The sequence below is a fragment of the Stenella coeruleoalba genome (genome assembly GCF_951394435.1).
Source record: "Stenella coeruleoalba genome assembly, chromosome: 7".
NCBI classification, from domain to species: Eukaryota; Metazoa; Chordata; class Mammalia; order Artiodactyla; family Delphinidae; genus Stenella; species Stenella coeruleoalba.
The window spans coordinates 10,729,798-10,752,213 of record NC_137153.1 but is presented as its reverse complement, the minus strand read 5'-3'; the positions used below and the strand labels follow the sequence as shown (position 1 = coordinate 10,752,213).

General features: G+C 39.2%; 1 protein-coding gene across 5 annotated transcripts in view; it reads right to left on the bottom strand.

Annotated features, from left to right (window-relative positions):
- CLCN3 (chloride voltage-gated channel 3) overlaps positions 1–22,416 on the bottom strand; it is an 83,422-nt gene that overhangs the window by 27,028 nt on the left and 33,978 nt on the right. For 3 of the 5 annotated variants that reach the window (XM_079926097.1, XM_079926098.1, XM_079926099.1), the window contains exon 3: positions 4,772–4,929. In XM_079926097.1, the coding sequence (XP_079782223.1) occupies positions 4,772–4,929 (158 nt within the window). Of the gene's footprint in view, positions 1–4,771; positions 4,930–21,040; positions 21,213–22,416 lie in introns of those variants that run through there. The other 2 variants (XM_079926101.1, XM_079926100.1) reach the window with 1 other exon arrangement.

Sequence of the window (22,416 nt, the reverse complement as noted above, 5' to 3'; positions counted from 1 at the left end):
TGATCTGGCCTATTTCAAACATTTGCTCTATTTCAAGCCACAAGGCTCCATTCAAAAGACTCAGTAAGTTCTAAATTGAATGCGGCAATTTTATTCCTTCTATATTATAAGCAACCAATCACAGATATTAACCATTCTTTAGAATTGAAGGTAGGTCATTCCTTTCAAAAACAATAAACCTCATGTTGCTTCTTCCTCTAAGTAAGAATAACTGTAATGTTTAATGAGATATAACATTAAGTAAACATTTGAAAATCATCTAAATGTTCATCAATATAGTACTGGTTAAATAAACTGCAGTACATCTATGTCATGAAAAACTCTGTAGCCATTAAAAAAGAATGAGATAAATGCAGTATCATTTGGGGGAGAAAAGCAAGGTATAAGTGTGTATAGGATGCTACCATTTATCTAAGAAAAATAAATAAATATATATGCTTGCATTTTAAAAAATAAAGGGACAAAACATAACATTGAAAGTGTGAATCATTACCTGTAAGAGGAGGAAGGCAATAAGTTGGGAGGCGCAGGGACTATAAAAGAAAGTAATTTGTATGTGGAACCCTAGTGGGTTAAACACTAAGGACAAAAAGTATCGTAAAAAAAGAAAACACTAAAACTCTTCAGTAAGCATGTTGCTGGCGAGAGTGTTGGTAGCGTTATTCTGAAATAACACATCTGCTGTGTGTGTGTTGTGAGGAGAAACAATGCATGTGACGCTGAGATTCTAGGCTTGGCTGAAAGGAGATACAGGCTTAAGGACTACAAGTCAAATGAAAGCCCTACAGCATTTAATTTAAATTAGAAGGTTCCTCTAAACTTAAGAGGCTAGAAACAATGGCCAGCCTGCAAGCAGTAAGAGCCTCCAGCGCTCAGGATGCCTGTGTACCATTTTCCTTCAAAGGAACCAGAGCTCCTTGGAGAGGTCCAGGTTCGGTGCAGGAAACGTGTAACATGAGCCAGGATTAACTTGTCTTCCCAGAATACATCAAAGTCTACTAAGCACGGGCCAAAGGACTCACACACCAACCTAAATAGGCTGCCACTGGTCAGAAATGGAATAACATGGGCATCAATAAGGATAATAATTGTGATGATTAAAACACATCAAATATGTTTAGGCCCATGAAGATACAGAAACAGCAACCAAACAAGCAAACCAAAACCTCACTGGTCAACTCTGAGGATGCTAGGGAGCCATGAGGTGTCAAACCTCCTCCCTTCTCTGAACAACCCGAACTTGAGGGAATCCAGGTAACTGGTGTGGGAAGGTTCTCTTTATAGAAAAAGTCAAGCTAATAAATAAAAGCGGAATGAGAATTAGATTGCTACCATCCTGCGAAATACTGACATAAATATTTGAAATGATATAATGCTGAATTTGCTTCAAAATAAGCTGGGGGCGGGGGCAGCTTCCCTAGTGGTGCAGTGGTTGAGAGTCCGCCTGCCGATGCAGGGGACACGGGTTCGTGCTCCCGTACGGGAAGATCCCACATGCCGCAGAGCGGCTGGGCCCATGAGCCGTGGCCGCTGAGCCTGCGCGTCCAGAGCCCGTGCTCCGCAACGGAGTGGCCACAACAGTCAGAGGCCCGTGTACCGCAAAAAAATAAAAATAAGCTGGGGTAGGAGGGCTACAAGGATAATTAAAAGTTTAGGGGAAAAAGGAATTAGATAGCTATACGCACTAATATAGAAACTTTTTTTTTTTAATTTGATGCTTTAAGAACAACAGTAAGAACATCTACATGTAGAACTTCCCAGCTTTAACAGAGTTTTATGCTTATATAAGCATATATTAAAGCACTGAAAATGATATTTGACTTACTTAGAAAGAGATGATTGATGTGAATAGCTAGGACACTCACTGACTACTTCACTTATTGTTATATTATTTGAAATGTTTTCAAGGACCATGGACTACTTTCATAACCAGAGAAAAAAAGGGATGTGTTGTGGTTTTAGTTTCAGTTTTCTCTATAATTTTATAAACACGGTATCTATGGACCCTTTCCTACCCCTCACTTGAGAACACACTTAAACCCTCCCTGAATATGTCAGTGACTCTGTAAAGTAATATAATTCCAAGTATAACTGTGTTTACCTAACAATCACACAAGGTATGGAATTTATAGTGTGTGTGATTTAGGCACACTGGATTAAAACAGTGGTTCTCGGGGGCTTCCCTGGTGGTGCAGTAGTTAAGAATCCACCTGCCAATGCAAGGGACATGGGTTCGAGCCCTGGCCTGGGAAGATCCCACGTGCCGCGGAGCAACTAAGCCCGTGCACCACAACTACTGAGCCTGTGCTCTAGACCCTGTGAGCCACAACTACTGAGCCCACGTGCCACAACTTTTGAAGCCTGAGCACCTAGAGTCCATGCTCCGCAACAAGAGAAGCCACCGCAATGAGAAGCCCGCGCACCTCAACGAAGAGTAGCCCCCGCTCACCGCAACTAGAGAAAGCCTGCGCGCAGCAACAAAGACCCAGCACAGCCAAAAATTAAAATTAAAATTAAAAAAAAATTAAAAAAAAAAAAAAACAGTGGTTCTCATGGTGTGGCCCAGACACCCTGTGTGTCCCTGAGACCTTTTCTCAGGGGTCTTCATGGTCAAAGCTATTTTCATAGTAATATTAAAACACGATGTGCCTTTTTCACCATGTTGATGCTTTCACTGACAACGCAAAAGCGATAACATAACTGCTGGGTCCTCAGCAGAGTCAAGGCGGTGGCATCCAAACACCCTGGCAGTCATCACATTCTTCACTGCCACTTAGAGCTAAAAGGTAAGTTAAGTGCCAGTTTCACTTTGAAATGTCTTTGAGGAAGCAGTAAAAAGTATTGCGCCCAGTCTACTGAGGCTTCCTAACATTGCGTGTGATGACTGAAGTATACACACAGCACTTCCGATGCACACTGAAGCCAGAGGCGAGGCCTTGAGGAAAAGCACCTGTGCGATCTACTTGAGCTGCAAAACAAACCACTTCCGTGGAACACCCATATTACTTGAAAGAAAACCACCAAGCCATGGTTTTTCAGACTTGGAAATTTGACAGGTATTTTTCTCAAAAATGAACCAAGTAAGCCTGTCATTTCAAGTAAAATGTGTATTTGTTTCCAATGACAGAATTTCAGCTTTCAAGTAAAAATGAATGTTAGAAAACTTGTAGCCATCACTATAAGAATGACAGATCCCAGTCCTTAAAGACGTTTCTGAGGAGATCAGGGTTGATATTAACAAATGTGCCTTTTCTGATATTGTATAATGATATGGTGTAATGAAAGTGTCAACTATTGGAAGAACTGCATGAATCAATGATTCACTATTTTTCTCTTTCTTTCTTATTTTTTTTTTTTTTTACTATTTTTCAAAGGATCATGGCATAATATTACAAAATCATCCATTCGAAGTTCAACAGGAACCAAGAGATTTTAATGTAATAGGAGACAAAAAGTTCATTGATACAGTTTCAGATTACACAGTGCATCTAACCTTTAAGAAACTACCACTTGTCACTGTCACTGTCATGCAGTATCAAAGAATATCCACAATGATCTGAAAAGGTTATTAAAATACTCCTGGCTTTTCCAACTACACATCTGTGTGAGGCTGGATTTTCTTCACGTACTTCAATCAAAACATATCACAACAGATTGCAGCAGCAGATATGAGAAACCAGCAGTTTTCAGTAAACCAGACAACAATGAATGAATGATTTATAAAGATGTAATACAATGTCACTCTCTCATTAAATATTTTTTATTTTGGAAAATAGTTATTTTTCATAAAAATATGTTTTTTATGTTAACATGTAATGGGTTTGTTATTGTTACTTTTAAATGAATTAATATTTTTGAAATTTCTCAGTTTTAGTATCTAATACGGTATTACCTCCTATTTTCAGTTACACTCCATTTATAATGTTCCCAGAAAAGGTAAATATTGACTGATGAATCTCAGAAGCAGTACTTTTCATAAACAATATAATCTAAGTCCAACTTTAGGTTTAATACACATATATACATTATTATGAAAGGTAATACCTAATTTGTACAAGCCATTATTTCATTTACAAGTAACTTTCAGAGCTCAAATTTTCAAACGGCCTTTTAGAATTTGGAATTTTATTTTCAAGAGATTTTTTTTTCTCTTTTAAAATTATTTTTGGATTACACTGTATCAGTAAGGCACAATTGACAACAAAAAAGTTAACATAAGTTGTAGTTTTTAGCAAAAGCCATTCTTTTTTTGATTAGTGATTCATTACAACGTTCAATATGCCCTATACTGGACTCAATTTGAGAAACATCTCAGAATTTAAAACCAGGAAAGGAGATAAAAGAAAACAGCAAAACCCCGGGAAACTATCTCCCCAGTAAGCTGCTTCTTTTTCCAACAACTGAAATTATGTAATACGTCTCCTCTTTTGCCGTAGCTGCTGTGCTGCTCAAAGTCAGATATCATGCTGACTGCTACATCTTGAACTTGGCTTCATCCTCCCTCAATTCACATGCCGCGTTTTCCCTTTCCTTCCTGCTTTGTCTTACTATACTTCTTTGATTTTAAGCTACTTCAAATCCTTTCCAGAAAGACATGGGATATAAATAAACGTTTAAAAAGTTACATAGAGAAAAAACATATTACTTATAAAATGTAGGCATTTACTTGAATGTACTTTTAATGTATAACATATTTTGGCAGGCCAAGATCACATATTAGTAAATGATCTGATTGTGCACTGTCATTTTAAAGATTACTGAAAACACTCACCCGTCTATGCCTTTCCCTGTCTTTACATCTCTCCCGCACCCAATCGATGGTGTGGAAATCGTCATAGGTACCCACACCGGGGATGGGTTCATCCAGAAGGTCCAGCAGGTGGGTGGAACTGCTGATGCTGCCTCCGTTTGTCATTGTGTAATGAGTTCCTACAAAGCAAAAAGGGGACAATGAGTGCGTTCTGTGAGACACAATGGTGAACTATGCTGCCTCCTCAGCAGTTCATTAGGGATTCATAAAGAAATAGTTATCACTCGAAATAATTACACTAAAACAGAGGCAGGAAAGCATTAGAAAAATTCATCTGAGACTTGGAAATAGGCAAAAAGACTATGGCATGTCCTTTCCAACTCACACACGATCCCCTAAACCAGCTTTGTCATCAAGCTGGTTCCCTCATTAGAGTTAAATAAATACTTGACAAGTGTCCACTATGTAACAGACTTGAAGGTACAAGGAAGGAGACAAAGACAATTCACAAAAAATAAAAACTGGCTATTAAATTTGAAAAGAAGTTCAATCTAACACAGAAAAAGAAATGCAGATAAAACCTACAATAGCATTTTCCTCTATCAGATTGGTAAAGATTAAAAAAGCTGGCTAACGCACTGAGTTGGCAAAGTTATGGGGAAAAGAGGTCCTGCCACAAAAGCATTAGTTTCAGTATAAACTTGTATAACCTCTTTGGGCAGGCAAAGCTACACAGACAATCTCCAACCCAGCGGCCATATATCTAGGAATTCTTCCTGCACTTATCCTTGTACAAGTCCATAAATCATGCAAAGTGTGGGGAGAACATCTTACTAGTGCTCCAGAAAGTAGGCAAAAACAAATGCCAGATGCTTATGATCTAAAAGAGGGGTCAGCAAAAGAGCCAGAGAGTATATCTTTTAGGCTTTGGAGGCCGTATAGTCAGAACTACTCAACTTTGCCACGGTAGCACAAAAGAAGGCATAGACAATATATAAATGAATGAATATGGCTGTGTTTCAATAATAGTTTATTTACAGGTGAAGAGCGAGATCTGACCCCTGACCCTATTTTCAAGTGCAGATCAGCATGTTTAATTTGAAAATCATTTAGTAAAATTTATTTTGGTTTAAAAGTTACGCTTACATGTATATTTAAATACAGAGAAAACAGTATGAAAAGATATGAAACAACATGTTAATAATGGTTACCTCTGACAAGTAGATTTGTTAGAAAAAGCAGAGAATGAACTTTGTCTGCATAACCCTTGTAGGTATATAAATATACCTATCAATATCAATGAAAATTACTTTTCTAAATAAACACACACACGATTAATAGGGATGTGAACGGGACTGAGAATAAAGGAATCCTAATGGATCTAACAATTAGGTAAGTGAAAAGAGCAACAAACTGCTACCAAAAGGCCCAGATGCTAGCCTCAGACAGCTAAGTCACTTTGGACAACTCATCTTCAAATATTAAGCATCTAAATGATATATGTTATATATCATTTTGTTATACCTTATAACAAAGACGTATAAGCAAAGAAGCATTTGGAATTTTTCTAAAGCCCTAAAAATTTAGAAAAGCTGGTACATAATTTCAAACAGGTGATCTTAGCATAAGTGATTACAGATTACATCTTCAAATTATGTAGCAGTAATATAGATTTTATGCCAAAAATAATCATCTAAAAGTGTATCATTTTAATAAAAATGTACTAACTGATATAGAATAAGGAGTGGCACTATACTAATGTTTAAACAAACACTATAAAAAGAAACCCAAGAAAGCAGTTTATTTTATTCTGTGGCTTTTAAGGAATGGAGCAAAATTTCCAGACCACTCTTGCAGTCTGATGGTTTAAACTGACTTGTTCTCTTTCGTTTACAAAGAAACTATCATAAATGTTAAGTCATTCACCAAAGGATCACGTGGCAAAGCCAGAATCTGAACTTCCCCCTCGCTATAAACAACGCCTAGTTCAGAGCACGAGGGGGTCTTGAAGCAGTGGGGCGGTGGGAGGGAGAGACACACACAGCCACCATGCTGAGACAGAGACTCATTTTGTTACTGTTCAGACAGAAACCGAACGGACGTCACTGTGGGTTGCAAGCTCTGTTTCTTGATCATTCAAAGAGGCAGTATTAGGAACAAGCATTAAGACAAAAAGGGTTAGTATTTCAAACAATGTAATAAGTACTTAATATTGTGCTAATAAACTTAATGTCTCTTTACTTCTACCAGATAGAACAGAGTTCTCTCTTACCTCCCCATTTAATACATTTGTGCTTGCCTTGGAAAGGTGTAAAACTTCTAAAAGGAGAGGAGTGTACTGATTTCAGTGTTTTGGCAGAAGCCCTCCGGGAATAAATAATTCACCGTTTTGGCTGAGGGTTTAAAGGCCCAAGTCCTGCAATGGCCCATGCTTGCTTACATAAAACATCTGCTCTAAACCTTCCTCTTCAGCCTTTACATACACACTAGCTCTTTCTTCCTCCCTCTATCCTGACTTTATTTACTAATTTCCACTTTGTGAAAGCTGACTGAAAGGCCACAAATTTTCTTAAGAAAAAGCGACAGGAGAGTAAAAATAATAAGAGCATGTATAATATCTTGATGAATTTCAGAAATCTGACTCCGCTTTCTGTACGATAATACTAAAATTGGTCACTGTGAGGATGGATTTTGGAGGGAAGCACCAAAGCCTCTACACCATTTAGGAAGACTTCTGGGGGGCTCTGCCCAAAACGCATAATCAGCACTACAAATCCAAGCTGAGGGAAATTCTGCAAGATAAATGGTTTGCATTCTTCAACAATGTCAAAGTCACGAAAGACAAAGCATGACTGAGGAGCGGCTCTAGATTAAAGGAGACCAAAGAGACAGCCACAGAACATGACCTGTGCACTGGACGAGCACAGCAGGTCTGGGACAGACATGTTTGCGCTTCTGTATTAAAGGACACAGGGCAACAAGCAGCATATCTGAAAACAGCCTGTAGCTCTAATAACAGTACTGTATCAATGTCAATTTTCTGAGTTTGAAAACTGTACTTAGCTATACATAAGCTATATACCCTTCCATAAGGAAATACACACTGAAGTATTTAGAGGTTAAAGCGTATCACGTCTGCATCTTACCCTTATAGAGTTCAGGAAAAAATTACGTGGTAATTATATGCACCACATACATATAAATAGCCGTATAGATTATGGATTACACAAAAAACAGTAGATATAACAGCAAGAGAAAGAACAAGACACAGGATGAACAAATGTGGTAAAATGTTAACATTTCAGGAACCTGGGTGAAGGGTATATGGGATTCTCCGCACTATTTTTCAACATCTCTAAGTGTGAAATTAAAAGAAAAAAATTTTTAAGTCTACTGTGATATATTTTGCAAACTTGAAACTTTTCCCCTATTTGCCCTTATCTGGGTAGAGTTGAAGAGACATGAACTACTGATCTTTATTATTATCTTCTATGAAAAATCAAAAGCAAAATTTCTATAGCACCTAACAAGCATGCACACAATATGTCACCAGCCCCAGGATGAGAATTCCCAACCGTCTGCACCATGCGGGTACTAAGCAAACACAGAGTGTATCCCTCCAACAGGCTTCTGAGCTAGGGAGGGGCAGGGAGAGACCACTATGCCTAATGTCGGAGGCAGCACCACACACACATCCACAGAAGCCCTGTGTCTTGCCTCAGTGACTTTCAAATCATTAGTCTGGAGGAACTACCCTGACATCTAACTTACATAACTACACAGTAATTCAAAAGTCCTGAAAGTCAGATATAAAGCATTCAACTTTTTAAACCAGAGGACCCTGTGCACCAATGATCTATGTTTTGGGACTTTTATGTGTGTCCCTTGGAATTTCTGGGGCTGCCACTGCACATTTTAGGGTAGGAATTAGCCAGAGCAGTTTGTGTCCCCAACAGACTATTTGAAGTCAGTCTGTCCTCTCATGCCTATTTGCTTCTACCTGACACAGCAATGCTGTTTGAAAAAAGCGGAGTATGGGAGAAATGCTGATTGGTCTTGGTTTTGGGGGAGCCCAAAGAAACAGAGATTCACTGTTTCGCCTCTAAATTATTCCGAAAAGAGGTTTGAGTCCTTCTTGTGACTCTTGCTATCAAATCAGCTTAGAAAGTAACCAAGATGGATTTTGCTAAGAAAGTAAAATAACACCTTTTTGCTAGTTGATTACAATATTTCTCTGGCTCTGATAAATATAATTAAAAGGAATCTCCCAGAAGAAAAAGGCAGACATTTCTTTTTTTTCTTTTTTTGGCTGTGCCACGTGGCATGCGGGTTCTTAGTTCCCCCACCAGGGATAGAACCCATGCCCCCTGCAGTGGAAGCACGGAATCTTAAACACTGGACCACCAGGGAAGTCCAAAAACGCAGACATTTCAATCTGGCTTTAACCTCTCTCCTTTCATCCTGTTTCTTACTGGGTTATTATTAACAAATGAAAGATATATCATATTGAATGCAAAATCAATTAACATATTTTTTATGTTTAAAGTCTGCTTTGGACTTCTCTGGTGGCGCAGGGTTAAGAATCCGCCTGCCAATGCAGGGGACACAGGTTCGAGCCCTGGTCCGGGAGGATCCCACATGCCGCGGAGCAACTAAGCCCGTGCACCACAACTACAGAGCCTGTGCTCTAGAACCCACGAGCCACAACTACTGAGCCCACATGCCACAACTACTGCAGCCCGCACGCCTAGAGCCCGTGCTCCGCAACAAGAGAAGCCACTGCAATGAGAAGCCCACGCATCACAACGAAGAGTAGCCCCTGCTCGCCGCAACTAGAGAAAGCCCGCGCGCAGCAAAGAAGACCCAACGCAGCCAAAAATAAATACATAAATAAATTTATTTTTTTAAAAAGTCTGCTTTACTATTGCTAAATAAAATTCAAGAATCAGCTGACTATTAAAAAAAAGGATTCACACTTTTACGTTAGTATGTGTGTGACATCGTTACATGCATTTTCTTTTATAGTTTGTTCTGCCAAACGTGGAAATCTGAATAGTACAAAGAAGGAGAAAAGGAAAGACTTTCTGTCCTATTCTAAACTGGGTAGGGAACATTCATTTCTAACAGGATCACAGAAATGCCTATATATCCCACAGTACGAGTAATTTTAAAGGTATTATGTTTCCTAACAATAACAATGATTTTTAAATGTTCCTAATTATCATTTCTTTGTGTATAGTTCACTGCAACCTAGATTCGTTTAAAGTTTAACTTTCATATGATAAAATGAGATGAACACAAATAAATTATATTTGTGTGTTAATAAAATTCTTAGAAGCAACTGTGTAAGTTATCCAGCTTCCCCTCTCCACTTCACCTTATGCATGAATGTAGCACATACCTTGCAGGTAATGCCACAAGCACAAATTAAAGTTCTCTCATATGTGGGACTTCCCTGGTGGTCCAGCAGTTAAGACTCCGTGCTCCCGGACTTCCCTGGTGGTGCAGTGGTTGAGAATCCGCCTGCCAATGCAGGGGACACGGGTTCGACCCCTGCTCCTGGAGGATCCCACATGCCGCAGAGCAGCTAAGCCCGCGCTCCACAACTACTGAGCCTGTGCTCTAGAGCCCGCGAGCCACAACTACTGAGCCCATGTGCCACAAGTACTGAAGCCCGGGTGCCTAGAGCCCGTGCTCCACAACAAGAGAAGCCACTGCAATGAGAAGCCTGTGCACCACAACAAAGAGTAGCCCCCACTCGCCGCAACTAGAGAAAGCCCATGCGCAGCAGCGAAAACCCAATGCAGCCAAAAATAAATAAAATAAAATAATTTATTAAAAAAAATTAAAAAACTCCGTGCTCCCAATGCAGGGGGCCTGGGTTCGATCCCTGCTCAGGGAACTAAGATCCCACATGCCACAACTACTGAGCCTGCACGCCGCAACGAAGAGCCCACGTGCTGCAATGAAGATCCAGTGCGGCCACAATAAATAAATAAATAATAAATTTTAAAGTTCTCTCATATGTTAAGCGCATCTCTCTTTCTTTCCTAAAATATTATTTTAAGGGTTGGCTAATTAGGAAATTATAACATGACTTTCCTAAAGCTGTTCTCTGTCCAGAAGACAAAGAAGTCGACAGGATGAAATAAAGGGGTGAGGCCGCACTTCCCCGACAAGGCCTCTCTTTGCCTCAGTGAAAACTCTTGTTATAGGTGCATGAACACAAAATGACATGATTTACTTGGACCTCCCATTTCTCAAAGCATGTGCAGCTCTCACTGATCTATCTGTGGAGACAGTAGCAGAGACGTACCAGGACACCTTTTGGAAATACTACTCATCAGGTTCCTTATCCGACACGATCTCCTCGTCCTCTCCACACGTGTTCCCCACCAATTCAGGAAACACCCACCACCACAGGGAAAGAAACACACAGCAGAACACAGAAAACAACATTCAGCACTGTGGCTTCTTTCACTGTGGGAAAAAAAGTTAAGAACAAGAAAAAGATTAAAAATTTAAAAATTAATTGGAAAAGAGGATGACTAGGTACACGTATGTTCATTGTATATACTGTTTTTAATGCAAACTAACCTAAATGATACAGTACATCACAACAGTTATAGTAGTCTGAAGTCCTTTGAAAATGATATGCATATGCGTTTAATGACATGAGATGGTTTTTAGAAAGTATGTTGAGTAATGAAAATATGCTAAAAGCTTATAAATAAATGTGGCTAACTAGATCTTATCTTTTTTTCTTGTATAAAATGTTAAAAGCTGAAACCAGTTGCCAGTTTAACTATTTTAAACTCTCTTGTTTACTCAATTCCCTCTCCTTGCTTCTCCCACAAACCTTATGTAACTGTGTAGAATTGCTTCTTCATCTGTTCTTTTTTCAACCCAAGGCTTATTGCAGAAACTCTCTTTTTTACTTAAAACATTTTGAAACCCAGAAACCCACTGCTTACAACTCAAAGGTATTGGCTTTTAAGACTTTGCCTTTTACGTGGGTTTCAAAAGCCTGAGTTGGAAACTCAGCCCCTGCTCGCTGCAACTCGAGAGAGCCCACACACAGCAACGAAGACCCAGTGCAGCCAATAAATAAATAAATAAGTAAATATATTAAAAAAGGAAATACCATTAAAAAATAAAATAAAATGTATGCCCAATGACCAACCTTTCCATAAAATGGACTTCATATAATTTAAATATCACCAACAATATTTCATAGTTCAAATATCACTAACACTAAAATATCAATACCTCAGCAAGTAGGAAAATTTATCCAATCAATGAGCTGTAACTGGTTTGCAGCTTTCTTGCAAAAATAACTTTATTGATAAGAGGACTTTTTGCCTTGTTTATTTTTTCCCCAGACACAAAAGCATACCTATGTAAACACAACTTTATTATTTATTAACATGTATAATCTAAACAAAGAGTTTTTAAATTATCTGTCGGAAAATTTTAATTTATGTTATTTATTTTGTTTTGGTTTTGGGTTTTGTATTGAAGTATAGTTGATTTACAATGTTACGTTAGTTTCAGGTGTACAGCAAAGTGATTCAGTTATACATATATATCTATTCTTTTTCAGATTCTTTTCCCTTATAGGTTATTACAAAATATTGAGTAGACTTCTCTGTGCTATACAGTAGGTCCTTGTTGGTTATCTATTTTATATATAGTAGTGTGTATATGTTAATCCCAAACTCCTCATTTATTCCCCCTGCTTTCCCCCCTTTGGTAACCATAAGTTTGTTTTCTGTGTCTGTGGGTATATTTCTATTTTGTATATAAGTTCATTTGTATCACATTTTTTTTTTAGATTCCACATATAAGCAATATCATGTATTTGTCTTTCTTTGTCCAGTATGCTTCACTTAATATGATAATCTCTAGATCCATCCATGTTGCTGAAAATGGCATTATTTCATTTTTTATGGCTGAGTAATATTCCATTGTATATATATACCACATCTTCATTATCCATTCATCCGTCAATGGACATTTAGGTTGCTTCCATGTCTTGGCTATTGTAAATAGTGCTGCTATGAACACTGGGGTGCATGTATCTTTTCAAATTATGGTTTTCTCCAAATATATGTCCAGGAATGGGATTGCAGGATCATATGGTAGCTCTATTTTTAGTTTTTTAAGGACCCTCCATACTGTTCTCCATAGTGGCTGCACCAATTTACATTCCCACCAACAGTGTAGGAGGGTTCCTTTTTCTCCACACCCTCTCCGGAATTTATTATTTGTAGATGTTTTAATGATGGCCATTCTGAGCATTGTGAGGTGATACGTCACCGTAGATTTGATTTGCATTTCTTTAATAATTAGCGATACAGAGCATCTTTTCATGTGCTTTTTGTCTATCTGTATGTCTTCCTTGGAGAAATGTCTGCCTATTTTCTGAATAGGTTGTGGGTTTTTTTGATATTGAACTGTATTAGCTGTTTGTATATTTTGGAGATTAATCCCTTGTCAGTCACATTGTTTGCAAATATTTTCTCCCATTCTGTAGGTTTCCTTTTCATTTTGTTTATGGTTTCCTTGGCTGTGCTAAAGCTTTTAAGTTTAATTAGGTCCCATTTGTTTATTTTTATTTCCATTGCTCTAGGAGACGGATCCAAAAAGATACTGTTATGATGTATGTCAGAGTGTTCTGCCTAAGTTTTCCTCTAGAAGTTTTAGAGTATTTGGTCTTACATTTAGGTCTTTAATCCATTTTGAGTTTACTTTTGTGTATGGTGTTACAGAATGTTCTAATTTCATTTTTTTACATGTAGCTGTCCAGTTTTCCCAGCACAACTTACTGAAGAGACTGTCTTTTCTCCACTGTATATTCTTGCATCCTTTGTTGTTGATTAATTGACCATAAGTGCATGGGTTTATTTCTGGGCTTTCCATCCTGTTCCACTGATCTATATGTCTGTTTTTCTACCAGGACCATACTGTTTTGATTACTGTAGCTTTGTAGTATGGTTTGAACTCAGGGAGCCTGATTCCTCCAGCTCCATCTTTCTTTCTAAAGATTGCTTTGGCTATTCGGGGGTCTTCTGTACTTCCATACAAATTTTAACATTGGTAATTTGATAGGGATTGCACTGAATCTGTAGATTACCTTGGGTAGTATAGTCATTTTGACAATACTGATTCATCCAGTCCAAGAACATGGTGTATTTTTCCATCTGTTTATGTTGTCTTCAGTTTCTTTCACCAGCCTCTTACAGTTTTCAGAGCACAGGTCTTTTGCCTCCCTAGATAAGTTTACTCCGAGGTATTTTATTCTTTTTGATGCGATGGTAAATGGGACTGTTTCCTTAATTTCTCTTTCTGATCTTTTGTTGTTAGTGTACAGAAATGCAACAGATTTCTGCGTATTAATTTTACATCCTGCAACTTTACCGAATTCTTTAATGAGCTCTAGTAGTTTTCTGGTTATATTATTATTTAAAGAAATATTTTCATCAATGGGAAAAGAATAGTCTCTTCAACAAACGATGCTGGGACAATGGGCTAGCTATATGTAAAAGAATGAAGTTGGACCCTACCTACCTCACACCATACATGAAAATTAACTCAAAATGGATCACAGACCCAAATGTAAGGGCTAAAATTATTAAACTCTTAAAAGGAAACAGAGGAGTAAATCCTTTTGACCTTGGGTGAGGCAATGGTTTTGCAGATAAAACACCAAAGCACAGGTGGCAAAAGAAAAAACAGATAAACCAGACTACATCAGAATTAAGATAATCGCTCCCACCTAGAGGCCAGACATTGTGTGTAATACTAACAATAAAAGAACTAACATGTATTGAGTGCTTACTGTGTGCTAGACATTGTTCTCAGCACTTTACATATATTAGCTCATTTAATCCTCACAACCACCCCAGGAGATAGGTATTACGATCTCCATTTTACAAATTAGAAAAGGCAGGCACAGAGAGTTAAGAGATATGCCCAGGGCCACATAGTAAGTAGTGGAACATGGATTCAAACTCAAGTAGTTTGATTCCAAAGGCATTTCTTACCACTCTGAGTACTGCCTAAAAATAGCTTCACGGTTTGTTTGCTTGTTGCTCTGCAAGTAGGTTAAGACTGTTGATGCTGCCTTCTCCCAAAACACCTACACACATGCACTGAGCGCTCATACAATTAACACAACTCGACCCTTCACCATCACCAGCCCTTTCTGCCTTTGGCCCCAGACCACAAGTCTGCTGCACAAGTTGTCACTGGCACTGCTTTGGTACCAGCACTCACATCCCTGTGCTTCAGCAGAGGTCAGTGACAATTACACATCCCATTCTCATCCTCAGGTTGTTCCAAACTCATCTCAGGCACAGGAAGCAGAGCCAACTGCCCCTCCAGGGGTTTACTTAGAAACTGGTTTTCAAACTTTTTTTAACGGTGGCCCACAGCAAGAAATATTTCTCACTGACACAGTATACAGATATGCACCTAAGTAAAACCAAAGTCTAGCATATTTACTATTTGGCATATACTCTGGTATTTTTACTTTCTGTTTCCTTCCTTCCTCTTTTTTTTCTTTTTTTAAATATTTGTCACAACCCAACATGCTGAAACCTGTAATTTGACAAACAATGAACTAGAGAAATACAGACATTAATGAAATTGTCTGCTTTCCCACAAATAAAAACCTTTATATTCCCACCCACTAGTCCTCAATATATATTTGCTGAACTGAGCTACAAAAAAATAGTACTTAATTGTTACACCTTAGAGTGAACTAATTTATTAGTAAATTTCACCATCACACTTCTTCCGCAGTCTAAGTCTTTTCTCAAAGGGGAATATCCAAATAATAGCTCTACATGCAAAAGTAGGTATATATTTGTTTACTAAGACTATTGCTTATTACCGCTGGGGTCAATCTCAAAAGATTTGAGAGCAGTGATCCCTGCCATTTAAGCTCATAGGCAGATTACTGTGCTATCACACACACATAAAACATATATGCCTTTATTTTAAATTATGGAATAAGGCAGGCAGAAATCTAAAATTCTGCATATTCCCTGACAGCCCAGTTTCAGCTGTGTATTACGAGCAGGAAGTCTAGTCCCCAGTGGATTTTCTCCTCCCTCTGTGACCCTATTGATAAGAAATGGTCACCCTGGTGAGGGAGGGGAAAGTGAGTGTTGTAAGTTGATAGTGGAAGTCCCAGAATGTCAGCAGATTTCCAAATGGAAGATTAAAAGTGTAACAGCACAGTGCTGGTACTTAGGAGGTGGTCAACGGGACATCTGCTGGATAAATTAATATGATAAATAAAGTATTTACTCTTTAAATTTGTTCTGCCATTCACAGTCATACTTAACTGCCACCTATTTAAACGGCAAAGCCTTGGAAATTAAAACCAAATGGCAAAGAAGTTGACAGAAGATACAGGACCAGTAAGTAGCAATGCTAAATTACCCAATTCACTGTTTCCTTCTCTGTTCTATTGACAGCCCAAAATAAAAAGCCACATTCTTAGGTAGGGATGATAAAGTGGGTATTAAGACATCTGTATAACTGGAAACAAGTACCATGTTCATTTATTATCTCTGCACATAAGATGATCTGTAGATTACATGAAAAAAAAGATTCATGGAATTTGCTCTCTTAAATGGTGGAGGGAATAAATTGACAAACTAAAGCAAATCCATCTTTGATCTAGTTAAGGTTGTAAAGAACTACCAAAAAACTATGAATTAAACATCTGTTTATTAAAAAACAAAAACAAAACTCTAAAATACAATTTAAGCCACCAGTCTCCTGTGGCCTCGTGTCAGCACGAAACAGAGACCTCAATGCTGGGAAAACAGCCAAAATCACAAACCTAATCTACGTGGCAAGAGACCTGCTCACGTTTTGATATCTTGAAACACAAAGCATTTTTAACTTACAACAAGCCATGAGGTGGTATAAAATTAACCATACTAAAAGTGTCAGCTAATTTTAGAAAACAGAGCTAGAGGTAGTAATATGAAACACATTTAACTGAAGATTTTAAATTCATATACTGTGGGCAAAATAAATCTAAAGATAGGCTTTGTTTTATAGTATTATTTTAGAATACAAAGACTTTTTGACATCAGATGAATTAATTTGTAAGAAGAGATTTAATTTTCTAGTTGGCTAGAAGATTAAAGGTAAGAGAAGTACAATAACGACTCGAATCCTAAAATAATTTTACAAAGAATCTACAGAATGCCCCTGTGGCAATAAGAATCTAACACCTGGATTTTCAAATAACGTGCAAAAAATGCTAACTACTGATACTTTCAGGAGGGAATAAAAATGAACAAATTCATCTATTATAATAGGAAGAAAAAAGCTTTACTTAAATATATGTCTGAGCTAATGGATGTCAAGAAATGATTTCAGGTAGAAGCTTTAAAAAACAAAACAAAAAAACCCTTGGGAATTCCCTGGTGGTCCAGTGGTTAGGACTCAGCGCTTTCACTGCTCTGGGCCCGGGTTCATTCCCTGGTCAGAGAACTAAGAACCCGCAAGCTGCTCGGCGCAGCAAAAAAATTTTTTAAATAAATTTAAAAAAAAAACACCTCAAACTTTATTTCAGAAGGAAAGCCACACCTCTTGTGGTCTAAGACCAGTGTTAGTCTAGCATTCAAGTTCCTCTGGGATCTGGCACTCTTCTACCTTCCTAAAGGACCCCTTTAGCCGACCCAGTGACACAACAAAACTAATCAGGGAAAAACATACTAGGCACTTGGTCCCATCAGAGCACTTACTAGCCTATCCTCCCCACCAGGAACGCGTATCAAATCCCCTGTGGACGTGGAAACTCGGCCGACTTTGATAACACTTCTCAAAAGAAGACTGGTCTCCACCCCCCCACCCCCCCAAAACAGACTCACAGAACATGCAGTCTGTACCATTCACGAGAAATTAGCTTCCTTGGGGTTTTGTTTGTTTGTCTGTAAACCTGGGAAGCCTTCTTTCGCTCCTACCAGACTGCACATGCCAAGTTATCACAGGGACATACACAGTGCAAAGCAGTGTGGCTCCACGATCAGACTATGAGTCTCATCATCTGCACCGAATCCTGACTTTTCTTGAACATTTCTTTTTTTTTTTTTTTTTTGCGGTACGCGGGCCTCTCACTGCTGTGGCCTCTCCCGTTGCGGAGCACAGGCTCCGGACGCGCAGGCTCAGCGGCCATGGCTCACGGGCCCAGCCGCTCCGCGGCATGTGGGATCCTCCCGGACCGGGGCACAAACCCGTATCCCCTGCATTGGCAGGCGGACCCCCAACCACTGCGCCACCAGGGAAGCCCCTTAAACATTTCTTTACCTCAGTTTTGTCAACAGGAAAATGGAGATTATAACCGTTCCTACTTCACAGTCTGTGACAGGGGTTAAAATAATTTGTTACACATCAATGAGCTGACACACGTAAAGCACTTATTAGAACAGTGTATAGGTATTAGCTTTTATTAATATCACCATTACTACTCCCACCAGTTCTCCACAGCACCTGAGAGTGCCTTACACACACAAGAGAGCTCAACACAAACTTCAAAGGAAACAATATTCAAATAATGCTAAAAGTCCCAAAGATCAAATGCACTATAAGGGCCTGTTAGGATAAAAAAGAATTCAACCTCCAAACTACCTAAACTTCATGAACAAATAAGGAAAAAAGTTAAAGTATAAAACTAATAATGCAAATAAACCAAAGGTTTTCTTCCCCCCACCCCCCGATGAAAATGGAAGAGATATTTTATGAAAGAACTTAATAGTGTCTGACAGGAAATTTACTCCCAAAGATAACTATTCTAAAATGACATATTAATTTCTAATCCATCAACAATATATTAACTAATTCTATTTTTTTTAATAAATTTACTTATTTTATTTATTTATTTTTGGCTGTACTGGGTCTCCATTGCTGCGTGCAGGCTTTCTCTAGTTGCGGTGAGCGGAGGCTGCTCTTCGTTGCGGTGCACAGGCTTCTCATTGTGGTGGCTTCTCTTGTTGTGCAGCACGGACTCTAGGCATGCGGGCTTCAGCAGTTGTGGCTTGTGGGCTCTAGAGCGCAGGCTCAGTAATTGTGGCACACGGGCTTAGTTGCTCCATGGCATGTGGGATCTTCCCGGACCAGGGCTCGAACCCTTGTCCCCTGCATTGGCAGGTGGATTCTTAACCATTGTGCCACCAGGGAAGCCTTAATTCTCTTTTTAATCTACATCCATTTCTAGTCTCTGTATTACTCACTTAAGTGGGAACTGTCATATTTACCGTCTTGCCTGGACAAGGAGCATTAAATCTAATTTATCCACAAAGGTAATTCCTAACCCTAGCACTCAGGGATTCAGTAAACAGTCTATTTCCTTCACTGATATGCTTTACAATTTTATACTTGGGTTATCTGCCTCTTCGCTCTTTTCCAGCCCCAAGAGATATTTCTAGTCATTGCAATTGTGTCCTTACAGGGAAGCTGATTCTTTTTCTTGATTCATGTTAACTGCTTGTCTCCACATCTCCAGTTCCTTTGTTTTGACCCATGGCCAGAAAAGGTCATAAATTATGGAACACAAATAACCTCTTACCCACAGATGCTAGGATGCTACAGAACGGTCAAGTGAGCCTAATAACCAACTGACCTGTACTACAAAGACACAGTGTTACTCTCAGACAAAACGGCTTAGGTTGGCTGAGGAAGGTCTTGTCAAGGGATAAGGAACCCGTCTGAGCTGCCAAGAGTGGGACTGACTTAGACCTTCCGCAAGGTTCCTAAAGGACTATTTGTGAAAATATAATAGAAGCCAAAAGCTTCTAGTTTAGTAATAATCATACCAGGAACCATGCCTACTCGCACATAAGCTTTGGCTTACTTCTTATTACTTGCACACCTTATACAGAGGTGGGGTCCATATGCCAAGTCATGTAAAAGATTGCCACGTCTAACACTGGGAATTTCAATTTCCCAACCCCAGGTCTTCTGGTTTGTTATAAATCAACAAACGGAGGTCGAAACAGCTCAAAGAAAACACAGTTTAATTACTGATTAGCAAATACTGTGACATCTGAACAGTCACCATTCATTCAGGTTGCTTCCTGTTTAAAGAAATCCCTACCAGAAAAGGCATGATGGGAACACAGAAAAAAAGGAGAGCACAGGAACACATTAGAGCTGGAAAAACAAACAAACCCAACAATTCTAGGTGTTAAGATTATGAGAAAATTTAATTTTCTTCTTTATGCTTTTAGGTATTTCCCCAAATGTTCTAAAATAATTTATATATACATAACGTATGTATATTTTACTAAAAAGGTAATTAAGAGAAAGCACAATATATAACATAATCTTCATATAGTTTTTCTCAAAATCTGAAAAGCATGCTTTTGCCAACAACAGAATACTATGGGATATATAATGTTACAACTGTTCAGAGCCTAAAATATTGTCTAGAAGACACAAGTCAACCGATAAGTATTTGTTGAATATATTACCATTTTTCATCCTAATGGAACTTAATACTAAAGAAAGCTGTTATCAGAGTACAAACTACGTTTTAAATAAGAGGCTAAATATGCTCAGGAAAATCATGACTTCGCTGCTTACAAAAGGAGTTCATAATATCATGCAGGAAATTCAAACTAATGTGGCTCGTAAATGAAGTCATCTAGCTAAGAGATTTTTCTTGAGGTTCAGTTTTTTTTTCTAGAACTGCCAGTCTATTTTCAGAATAATCAGTTTAAGAAAAATGAAAAAAGGGCAGTTCAATTAACATGTAACCATTTCTGGCAGTGCCTGCCGAAAGACTTACATGAATGCTGGGCGCTTTTCTGGCTTTTACAAACTACTGACTCTTATTTTTTCTGATGTGTAAAAATGATCCCATATGTTTTTATCATATAAATTTTTACCAGATACCTGTGGAAGACAATGTAGTTAATCAGCTGAATGCATGCTAAATAAAAATATTCATATAAAACAGTGTTCCTCTCTACTGCCATTTGAAAGTGTTCTAAAAGGCAGGTAAGAGCTTCTCCTAGGAATTGACGTTAAGGTGCAGGGGCTCCACGGTAACCGGCAGCAGCTGAAATCCAATGGCACGGGGACACGCGCCGGATTTCGCGGTGTGAAGTAAGGTGGAGAAGCGCCACTGCCCGCGCCACCCAGCAGGACTGGGGCGCGCTGTGACGGCGGCCGCGATGCGCACGCAGGGAACAGCCGGACCGGGACCCTCCAAGGCCCTCGAACCCTCGGCCCGGGAGCAGCCCCGCCGCCCGCCCGCATTACCTCGCCTGTGCAGCTCCCGCAGGGGGATGCAGTCTCCTCCCCCGTCGTAGGGCAGGTAGGGGTCGGAGGCGGCGTCCATGGCCGAGGTCCGCAGGAAACAGCGGAGGGAAAGCTCGCGAGCTCACCGCCCGCGCGCGCCCCGCAGCCCCGCCGCAGCAGGCTGGGCAGCCGCCATGCCCGACCGGTCGGCGCGCGCAGCCCCGCGGGCTGACGTCACCAAGGTGCCACGGTTGCTAGAGCGACGGGCTCGCCTCCCCATCAAGCAGGCCCTGCTACGTGTGACGGTGACTAAGCCCGGGGGTGACAGACCAAACAGCTTCCACAGCAAGGGGGCAACCACAGGACGGCGACAGAAACCGTACTTCTCGGTTTCCAACACAGAGCTGTAAACGGAAATTCTGCGTGTCCAAAACGCATGAACCTTTTCACTCCTAATGGAGATACATGCGAGCGACACTAATAAGGCCGTGTGATTTTACAGTAAAAATACACTAATTTGTAGGTGGTAACGTCACGTGAATCATAAAGACCTAGAACATACCTAAGGCTTCAGGAAACTTAGGTTTAAAAGCCTATTCCTAATTATCTAAAATGTGCTACTGTGGATTCAAAATTTCAGTAACTGGATCGGTACTAATCCCCTTCAGCAGCCTCTTATTTCCTTCCTTCAAGGAACTGGCTAGTAAGGCATTCCAGGTTTGAGGAGAAAGAAACGTAACATCCTAAGTAAATAACTTGGCTAGTTGTGAAACTGCAAAAAGAGATGTATGTACTGGGTGGGAGATTTCCTTTCTCCTGACTTCTTTTCCTACCTCACAAAGATTTTTGTTGTGCTAAAAAATAAATAAAATAAAAAGGCTTTTAGTGAAATATGTCTCAAAGTGCACTCTGTCTCTTTGCTAGACATTTTATGAAATTCAGAAATAAAGGAACTCTTTGTTTCAAACTGTCATTCCAACCAAAAGAAAAAAAAAAGCTGATGCTCATTTAAGCTGAGTTCAAACTTTTACAGCTGGCTCTCAGGTGATTACACTAGGAGATTCTCCTTCTGAAATAGCTATGGCAGGACGATGCCACTAATCAAAAATATGCTATTCATTAGAAGCAGTTCCACAGGACTCAGAGGCTTTGTAAAATTTGTTTTCCTAAGTACTGAATGAGCCAACCCTAAGGTCTACTCCAATTCAATGATTTTATATGAGAATTGGGGGCGAGAGAAGGAAGAGAGGACTCAGATGCAGTAAAGAGAGAAATTCTATTTGTGTAGTACATCTTAGTTATTTGGGAACTTTTTAAAACTTAGATTAAACAAAGTTTTTATATTTCAAAAAGTTTGAACCTCAGAAAGACATACTTTCTTATAAAATCCCACCTGG